The following is a 9,650-nucleotide window of genomic DNA, read 5'->3' on the forward strand; positions in this document are numbered from 1 at the left end:
AGCTTCCACCGTACGATCCACCTATCGACCACACGTCGTGTCAGCGACACTATCTCCCAGAAGGATATTTGAGAGATACGATAATGGTCTCATTGCTTGGCCGAGCGGGGTAGCCGCTCGGCCGGGACTCCTCCACTTCGTTGATGGCCAGGTCACGCTTCTTGGCCGAGCGGGGTAGCCGCTCGGCCGGGACTCCTTCGCTCTGTTGACATCAGTTGTTGTTCCCTGCAGTGACAGAGTGTAGTAGCATGCCTCTCCCTGTTCAGACAAGCTCTCTGGTCTCCTTAGCATCCTGTTGCTCCACACTGAGCATCTGGTCGTTTTACCGTATTATCCGAGCTAGACGGTTGACCGCCTGGACATTTATTGCTCAACCGACCTTTTTAGCCTCTTATTGATCAACCATTGTAGCCAACCTCCGCTCGGCCACCGTAGGCGAGCCTTTTGACACCTTGACATAGATTACCATGACTTTGACCTCCATCTATACAGTTAACTTGTGCCGAGTGGGTCCCCTCTATCACCGCATCACTCATCGATGACTCATTCGTCGACAGTCTCAAACATGATCATCTACGGTGCGAATGATCAGTAGATGTGTTGATTATAATGGTGATCGAGCAATGTAAACAAATGGAGTTGAGAGTGGACATTAGTATGTATCAGGGAAATAATTAAGAGCATCCACATCAACTATATTTTAAAGCATCCATATCAACTATATTTTAAATAAATTTATTTTTTTTACGTTAGTTCTCCTATCCATTTCTTAAATTTAAATTTTATAAATAATATTTTTTTTAAATAATTTAGGATAGGATTGAGGATGAATAATTTATTTTAAATTTTAGAGGTATTAATAGAGAAACTGACCTTAATATTTTAAGAATCTCCGTAGATTCACATGCATTCAACACGTACACACAAGACCTAATTAAACACCATTAAATGCAGACCAAACTGTGTGCGTTCCTTAAATGTATGCACAGCTATAGAGAGGGAAGTAACTCTGGCGTGCCATAATATTACTTTATCACTTTGGATCGTATTAAATGGTTAAAATCTATTTAATCAGAATATATTTTATAAATTTTTATCAAATATATTTTAATAATATCATATTTATATATTAATTATATATATTATAATTTATTTATAGTTGGTCAGATTCTAGACAAGAAAATTTACTGATATAATTAATACATGGCTTCATAATCAATGCTCATCCCTAACAGAAATGGCTTTACAGCTCTGTTGTCTTGATATCTGAAATGAGTTTTAATGATCCTGCAGAAAAGAGGATATCATTAACTAATTTAGGGGCCTGAAGCATTAGGGAGCAGCTATATTATAGCATTTATTATTTTATAGAGAAATAGCTTGACATTGAACATTGAATATGTTCAGTGGGCAATGCACTGGCAGGCAGAAGCTATATATTGTAGCAATTACTAATGGAAGACAGCCAATTCATACTCGCCACCTACAACCATTCAATTCCATTTATTCTCGCCATTTAATATGTCACATGAATTCGTTTGCAGCGACATCGTTGATCTGCGAAGACATTGATTAGACACATTTAATTAAATTAGTATTCTTCTAATAATAGTAGGAATTGATATAATTAATTAATTAATTAATGTTTTATATTCATGAAATGCATGGTAGCTAGGGAGGGATTATATTAGTGTTATTATTATTCTCTGTCGACGATGGCGGCTCGAAGGGGGTCCTTCATGACGACGGTGAAGGCGAAGGTCTCGGCGGTGGTGGGCGGCAGCTCGCCGGGCACCGGAAGCCACTGGAACTCCCTCACCATCCTGGCAAGCGTGAGGTGGATGTGGAGGACGCCGAGGGTGGCGGCGGGGCAGATGCGGCGGCCCGCGCCGAAGGGCATCATGCGGATGCCGCGGGTGCCGGTGACGTCGGTGTCCCAGCCGTCGCCTCCCTGGAGGAACCTCTCCGGCCGCCACTCGCCGGGGTCGGCCCACGTCGACGGGTCCTCCGTCACCCACGCCGTGTAGAACTCCACGCTGGCGTCCGCCGGTATGCGGTGGCCGCCGAGCTCGGTCTCCTGCGTCGCCGCGTGCGACAGCACGAAGTGGCTGGGCGGATGCCGCCGCATCGTCTCCTTCACCACCGCCTGAATTTCAAATAATTATTTTTTATTTCTTCAATATATATATATATAGAACGTAGCGTAGATTACGGAAAAATAGGGGGCAAAATGAAATTTATGGCCACGTGAGAGGATCCGAGGATTGCGATTCGGTTCGGTTTAAAGGAAAACCGGTTGGTCCGGCGGTTCGGAGTTGGTATCATACCTGTAGGTATGTCATGGCCTCGACGTCGGCTTCGGTAATCTTCCGGCACTTGTCGGCGCCGATCACCGCGACGATCTCTTCGTAGAGCCGCTGCTGCGCCGCCTGGTCGAGCACCAGATGGAGCATCGCCCATTCCAGCATCGTCGCGCTCGTGTCGGTGCCGGCGCTCATCACTTCGGAGCAGAGCGTCACCAGCTCCTCCTCCCCCAGCCGCCCCTTCCCGGCCAACTCCATCCGCAGCAGCGAGTCCACGTACGCCTCCCCTTCCGCGCTCACCATTTCCCATTTCGTGTTCGATCCGCCTTCCTCTAGCTTCTTCCCGCCGGCCTCTACGAACGCTCTCCGAGTCCTCACTAGCGGCGCAAGGCACTCCATCTGTCGCTTCCGTAGCTTCCCCGCCTCCGCCAGCTGCCTGCGGAAGAATGGCGTGAACACCGGGAGGAAGTCCGGCAGCTTCGGCATCGTCATCATCATTACCTTGCCAAGGACCAATGCAGGGTATTAGCGAAGTGTTTTCTATCTGTTTGTTAAAATGTGAATGAGTTCTCCTAGGGTTTTGGGTTTTCTTTCCCTAAACAGACCTCCTTGAGCACCTCCTCGATGAGGCGAACGTGTTCCTCGGGAACGCGTGCGCCGAAGCAGATGCAGACGAGAATGCTGCAGATGGTGAGGCGGCAGTTGGCCATGACCTGCACCGCACCGGCGGCCGCAAACTCCGCGCGGAGGCGGGCGAGGTGGTTGGTCATGGCCCAGTCCCGGATCCACCCGAACTGCTTTACCCGCGTGGGCGTCACAATCTCCGTCACAAAGTTGCGGCGCAGGGCGCGCCAGAGTGGGCCGTAGGAGGCCGAGTTGACGGTGCACTTCCCGGCGCTGAAGAGCAGGCGGGTGGGCGAGTCGGCGGGGCGGCTGGCGAAGAGCGGGCCCTTCTGGACCAGCGCCTCGTGGATGAGATCTGCGGATGTCACGACGATGAGGATGCGCTGTCCCATGCGCATGGTGAAGATGGGGCCGTACTTTAGCCGGAGGTCGCGCACGACGTACATGAAGGGCCGCCGCTGGAGGATGACCTGGAATAGATTTCCCACCAGGGGCCAGCCGGGAGGCCCGGGCGGCAGGCCCTCCGGGTTGCGAGAACAGCGCCGCCACCACTCGGCCGCCGCCACTGCGGCGGCAACGACATACAGTAGGTTGACGAAGTCCATCTGTTTGTAGAAATGCCGCAACGACGCAGAGCACTGATACGATACAGCAGCTTGACGAATTGTGTGGATTGGGTTGAGAAAGAGCAACAAAGGTGGTAGCTTTTAAAGAAGAGGAAGGGAAGAGGCAGAGACAAAGAAATGAATGCAAATTTTAATGAAGGGAGAGAGGTGGAGATAAAAGGTTGGAGAGGTGCGTTCAAAACCTGTACACCTCCATTGGCGACTATGCAAAATTACTCAGCTCAAGTCTTTGTTTTACCCACAGGTCAAGACAGGAACAACGGAGAAGATGATAAAATACTCAAATATGATGCCTTTGCTGTCTCTTAACTCTAGAAAGGAAATGTTCAAATGTAGATACTCCATTCATATGGATTCTATTGAATTACGTAAAGAAAACGAAGTTTTTACCACAAGCAAAGATTTGAAAAGGCCATGGTAATTACCTCTTTCAGCTAACAAACTCTTGTATCTCCTTTCAAAAGAATCCTTCTCCAATCAAGAAACTGTGGATGAATCCAACAGCAGGCCCACTGGGGCAAGCAACAACAGAAAAAATGCAGAAAGGCTTTCCATTACTTCAGGTAATAGCAGATTTTTTTTTCAAAAAAAAAAGAAGAGGAAATTGACATGTTGGTATTTAAGTAATGACAACACTTCAGACCTCAATGGATAGAATGCTTTTAAGAGCTTATAGATTTGCTATAATCTAAGATTAAGATAGATCTGTTGAAATTTAAACAATGGAATAAGATTTGTTAAGCTCAAAACTAACCTTTAAAATGAGTTGAAAACTTTCTGAGGGCTCAATTTTATCATAAAGCAAAGATAAATGTGCCAAAGGTTAAAGAACAAGACTTGCCTTGTAGCTAACTACTTGCTTGATCAAATGTAGTTAATTGTGCCTAAGGTTTAGACATGAGAGTAGGTGTATGTCAAACCTTTGGGTGGAGAGATTGTTATAACATTGTTGAATGCATCTAGTTACGTAGGTGTCTTAATGACATATTATGGAGCCGTTGCTTCGAGTTGCCTTCGACAAGTAATTGAAGGTAGGGGTGTCAATTCGGGTGGGTTGGGTCGGGTTGAGTTTTTTTTTTTTTTTTTTTTTTTTTAACCCAACCCGAACCCGACCCGAACCCGAGTTCAACCCAAAACACCTCAACCCGAACCCGAACCCGACCAACCCGATCAACCCGACCCATATAACCCGAAAATCCGATTCAAAACGACATTTTTGGACTATTTTTCCTATAATTCTTCACTTTTATCTCAATATTTCATCATTATCATAAAAACATGATATTAATATACATAAAAACATCTAAATTTTTAAAATAAAATTTGATTTAACCCCAAAAAAATCCACAAACCCCTATATTTAAGTCAACCCGGGTCAACCCGAACCCAACCCGACCCAACCGGAGACTCTTTTACTCTCCAACCCTCCAACCCGAACCCGACCCGAACCCGAAAATGCCCAACCCGAACCCGATTTTTTTCGGGTCGACTCGGGTTGGGTCGTCAGGTCGGGTTCATTTTTGACACCCCTAATTGAAGGCATTTTATAGAGATGGTACTGCAACATCTGCAAGTAATTGAAAATGACATTGTGTAAAGAACAGCTTGAAACTTAATACCCATAGCTATGTTGAAGGAAAAGAACAGGTAATCTAGAGATCAACGAAACTATAGTTGAAAGCTAAAATGATCAAGTCAACTAATTGTATTTTTAGAGCAGCTCATTTACAGAATACTAGGGTTCATACTGAAATCATCATCTTGGTCTATGTTGTCAGATTCATATGCATCCAAATCATCTTCAGTTTCAGATTCATATGCGTCCCAATCGTCTTCAGTTTCTGATTCATCACCAATCGGGCTGTGAATTCTGAATTTCATCTCCTGCTCAACTAATTCTGCAAGATCATGCTTCCCAGAATTTTCATAAGCATCCATTAGAGCTTTGAAGAGAGATTCACTAGGCTCAATTTCCCCATATTTCAAGAGACCATAAATTCGTCTCAGTCCTTCAACCATCCTCGCCTTTCCATAGCAAATTGTTAGATAAACATAGGTAACAGTGTCTGGTTCAAGTCCTGCATCTTGCATCCGCATATACAGATTCAGGGCTTTGTCAATGTTTTCCGAAGCTCCATAAGCATAAATCGCAGCATTATAGGCATACGAGTCCAGAGGATTCCTAGTCCTAGCAGACAGAAAAAGATTACATGACTCTAGTGCATGATCATGCAGGCCAACCAGAGAGAACAATGTAGTGACTATGGCCTCTCTTGCAAACTGTTTTCCTTCATTGTAAGATGCCTGTAGTTGCAATACTGCCTCGATCGGTAGACCCCCTTTCTTTACTATACCAAAGATTGATCTAAATACAGAGGCATCAGGTAACATCTTTCTAGCTATCATCTCATGAATCAAATATGCACAGTCCTTGAGTTTTCCAGTGACAGCATAAGCAGCTAGAACACTATTGTAGGAAGCACAATCAGTCAGCAAGCCTGCCTTCTGGACCTCCTGAGCCATGTCTATTGCTTCTTCCAACATGCCCAAACTCTTGTAGAGGTATATCATTGTAGTATACGAAACACCATTAACCTCGCCATTTTTTCTCAAGTCATCAAAAATTAACTTAGCTTCGCTTACCATCCCAAGCTCAGCATATAGGTCGATCATACAATTAGAGGCAATAGTATCAGGACCGTGTTCGAGGGTCTTCATCTTTGCATATACCTCCTGGGCTTCTCTCCAGCAGCTAGCCTTCTTGTACGCCTTCATCAGAGAAGTTAGGATGATATGATTGGGCGGGAATCCTGATTCTTCCATCAAACTGAAAAAATGAAGTGCTTGTTCAACTTTTCCAGCCTCGGCAAACATATTCACTAGCAAACCGTAAACCACTTCATTTGGTTCAACTCCTAATGGCTTCATCTCTTGATAGATTTCGAGCGCCTCATCAACCATAGCTTTGCGTGAATAACTTGCAATGATAGCGGAGACGGTCTCACATCTAGGTCTGAATCCTGCATCTTTCATCCGTCGTAGGAACTCTGTTGCTCGTTCAGGAAAATCACCACCAGAAAGCATTTGAATGAGAGAGTTAAAGGTACACTCATCCGGCCAGATACCAATATTTCGCATACTCTCAAACAAGGACACAGCTTTATCATATTGCTTTCCCCTCCCATAAGCTTTTATTAGCACATTGTATTCAACCACCTCCTTCTTATTACCAACTCCCCTCTTTCGATAGAACACGCCCTCGGCTTCCTCCCATAACCCCTTCTCTGCATAAACATCCATAATAGCAGCATAATTCTTGGAAGAAATGGAAGAGGAGCCGCAATGCTTCTCGAGGAACATAGAGGTCTCACTAAGCATCCCTTGATTGATGTACATCTTCACAACAACAGGGAAAGACTGCTCGTCCACGAATTCGCCCGATTCAATGATCTTGTTGATCACATCCTCAACTTCTCTTACCATGTTTCTCTCGCACAGAGCCTGCAAGATTATCCTATGGCTCACAGTGTCAGGAGTAAGACCAGACTCACTCATCTTGTGGTAATACTTCAGGACTGCCTCGATGTTTCCAAGTGAAGCGTACATGGACATGAATATGTTGAATGTTTTAGTATCAGGAACAATTCTTCTCCTCCGCATTTTATCAAACAGAGCCTCTGCTTCAGAAATAAGGCCATTCGAGCCGCAGATGTTGATCATGGTATTGAATGTGATCGTGTCAGGGGAGACACCTGACCTCAACATCTCAGCAAAAGCATCTGAAGCATTTTGGAGCTTACCTGCTTTTCCATGCAAATCAATCAAAGTGTTGTAGGTAGCAGCGAGGCGAGGCCTCCTTGAGCCATCGGGAGCACTTGAAGCAATCTTCAGAGGAACAGGTGCTCGGCTTCCGGATTTGAAGAGCTCCGTGAGAAGGAAACTATTGGGGCTGATCGATTCTGAACCTTCAAATTCAATCTCGAGAACGTCGTAGTCGACAGTCCCGTCGCACCATCCTCGGAAGAACTTCTCTCCCTCGTCGAAATGCCCAGAGTCCTTGAGAATCCTGACGACAGTGTTCATACAGACTTCGTCAGCAGAAATTCCCCTTGCCCTCATGTGTTTGAGCCACAAAAGAGACTCCTTTAGGAGACCTGCCTTTCCGTAGGCGTCGATGAGGGTCGCGTAGGTGTTGTTCGTGGGCAAGATTCCGTCTTTCGCCATATCGAGCCAGCAGTGGCGCAGCTCGTCCCACCGCCTCGCGCGGCCGAGGGTCCGGAGCACAACGTTATAGTGGATGGGATTGGGACGGTAGTCGCGCAGGCACCGGATTCGGCGGAGGAGACGGAGAGCCCGGCGCCAGTCGCGCTGCCGCTTGAGGAGGACGGTCATTTCCTTGGGGGTGAGCTCGGCGAGGAGGGCGTCGAGGGATTCCTCGTCGGAGCCTCCATCGAGGGGATTCGACTCGAGAAACCGGAGGGCGGAAGGGAAGGCGCCGGCGGCGCGGTTGGGCGGTATCGATTGGACGAGAACAAGTTTGCAGTGGGGAAGGGAGGGAGAGGAGCGAGGGGAGGGGAAAAGCGAAGAAGGGTAGCAAGAGAAGGGGAAGTGCGGAGGTAAAGAAGGGTGGAGGTCGCCACGGTTGCGGAGATAGTAGCCGCCGGCGGCGCAGCAGCTACTCTGAAGGCTCATCGTAAAGAAATAACCGACGACCAGGGCATTTCGCGATTCCTTCCTGGTGGAAAAATAAAGGGCAAAATTAACGCTGCGCCCCTAAAAATAAAATACAGAAAGTAATTATTTGAGCATTATTATAATAACTACAAAGTATCCCAACAGTTAACGCTCGAAAATTCGGACTCCGGTTAAAAAAAAAAGGATTATTTCTAATATTTTCAGTCCAAAATATTTATAGAAATTTTTTCACTCGTAATATTATTAATCCTAAGACATATGAAAATTTTTAGAGAAATAGAAAAATTATCGATGAGAATTTTTTTTAATAATACGTCGCAGTTGAGTCTCAAACTCTAAATTCTTAATTGATTAATGAGAAAACATACCAATAACACGTCGCAACTGAGTCTCGAACTTTAGATCCCTAATTGATTAATAAGAAGATTAATGAGAAAATTTTCTAATAATACGTCGCAGCTAAGTCTCGAACTCTAGAACCATTAGCAGAAATTACTAATAAACTTTGAAATTATTTTTGGTGTGAAAAGAAAAAAAGAATGTTAATGTAATTTAATTTTGAGCTTCATCAAATTAATTCAGAGTTAATTAGTTAGTAAATAATCCAAATTATTAATAAAATAGTAAGATATATAAATGATATGATGCTCGACGTTTCTTACGTGACCGTGAGTGACATCTGATGTGGGTGATCTCACGTGTTCAAAATCCAATTTTTTTTCAATCTATCTCTCATCTGTATGCAACAACTTTTCTCTCTTTCCTCTTAAATTAAAATAAAATTTTCTCTTCTCTTTCTTATGATTACATACAACAATTACTATGGTACTGATTTGTAAAGGTGGTATAGTTGTTACTGTTGAATCGTGATCGTTCAATAGAGGGGGGGGTGAATATTGATTCAAAATTTCGTCGAGTAAATACAACGGAAAAGTAAAAACAATGCTAACAAAGTCAATTTACTTGGTTCGGAGCCTTTGACGACTCCTACTTCAAGGCCCGCACGCAAGGGTGCTTTCGATGGGCAATCCACTAGCAATTCGAATATTGATTACAAAAAATTAAGTACAGAAATGCTAGAAAGAAAACACCGACAATAAACAATAAGAAGAGAAATACAGAGCTTTGTCGGATGGCTTTCGCAATGTCGCAGGAGCGCAGGAGAGCAGGTTTCAGTTGTTGTTCTGACTCCAGCCTTGACCCTCCTTATAAAGGAGGTTCGGGGCACCTGGAACCTTCAAGGCGCCCTGGAGTGACATAGCCGAGCCAACCAGCGAACTCCACGTGTCACAACGACATTGGGGATAACTTTTTGCCTCCGGGCGGCCGGGTACCTCCCGGGCGCCCGGACCCTGTTTTCCAGTGGTTTTCCTACCTACAAGAAAACGTTAGTCGGAGGCAA

The 9,650-nt window shown here is 45.2% G+C and overlaps 2 protein-coding genes across 2 annotated transcripts; both read right to left on the reverse strand.

The window, feature by feature from the left end:
- Window positions 1-1,497: 1,497 nt before the first annotated feature.
- Window positions 1,498-3,669, reverse strand: LOC121997051 (cytochrome P450 77A3-like). Its single transcript, XM_042551263.1, has 3 exons — window positions 2,909-3,669; window positions 2,328-2,804; window positions 1,498-2,146 (listed from the first exon to the last, which is right to left on the reverse strand). Exons 1-3 carry the CDS (start codon window positions 3,530-3,532, stop codon window positions 1,700-1,702), a joined length of 1,548 nt encoding a protein of 515 aa, XP_042407197.1. The 5' UTR covers window positions 3,533-3,669; the 3' UTR covers window positions 1,498-1,699.
- A 1,537-nt stretch (window positions 3,670-5,206) lies between these two features.
- Window positions 5,207-8,302, reverse strand: LOC121997052 (pentatricopeptide repeat-containing protein At1g73710-like). Its single transcript, XM_042551264.1, has one exon. It carries the CDS (start codon window positions 8,243-8,245, stop codon window positions 5,279-5,281), a length of 2,967 nt encoding a protein of 988 aa, XP_042407198.1. The 5' UTR covers window positions 8,246-8,302; the 3' UTR covers window positions 5,207-5,278.
- Window positions 8,303-9,650: the final 1,348 nt, after the last annotated feature.

Source organism: Zingiber officinale, chromosome 6A (assembly GCF_018446385.1).
Source record: "Zingiber officinale cultivar Zhangliang chromosome 6A, Zo_v1.1, whole genome shotgun sequence".
Classification (NCBI taxonomy): Eukaryota; Viridiplantae; Streptophyta; class Magnoliopsida; order Zingiberales; family Zingiberaceae; genus Zingiber; species Zingiber officinale.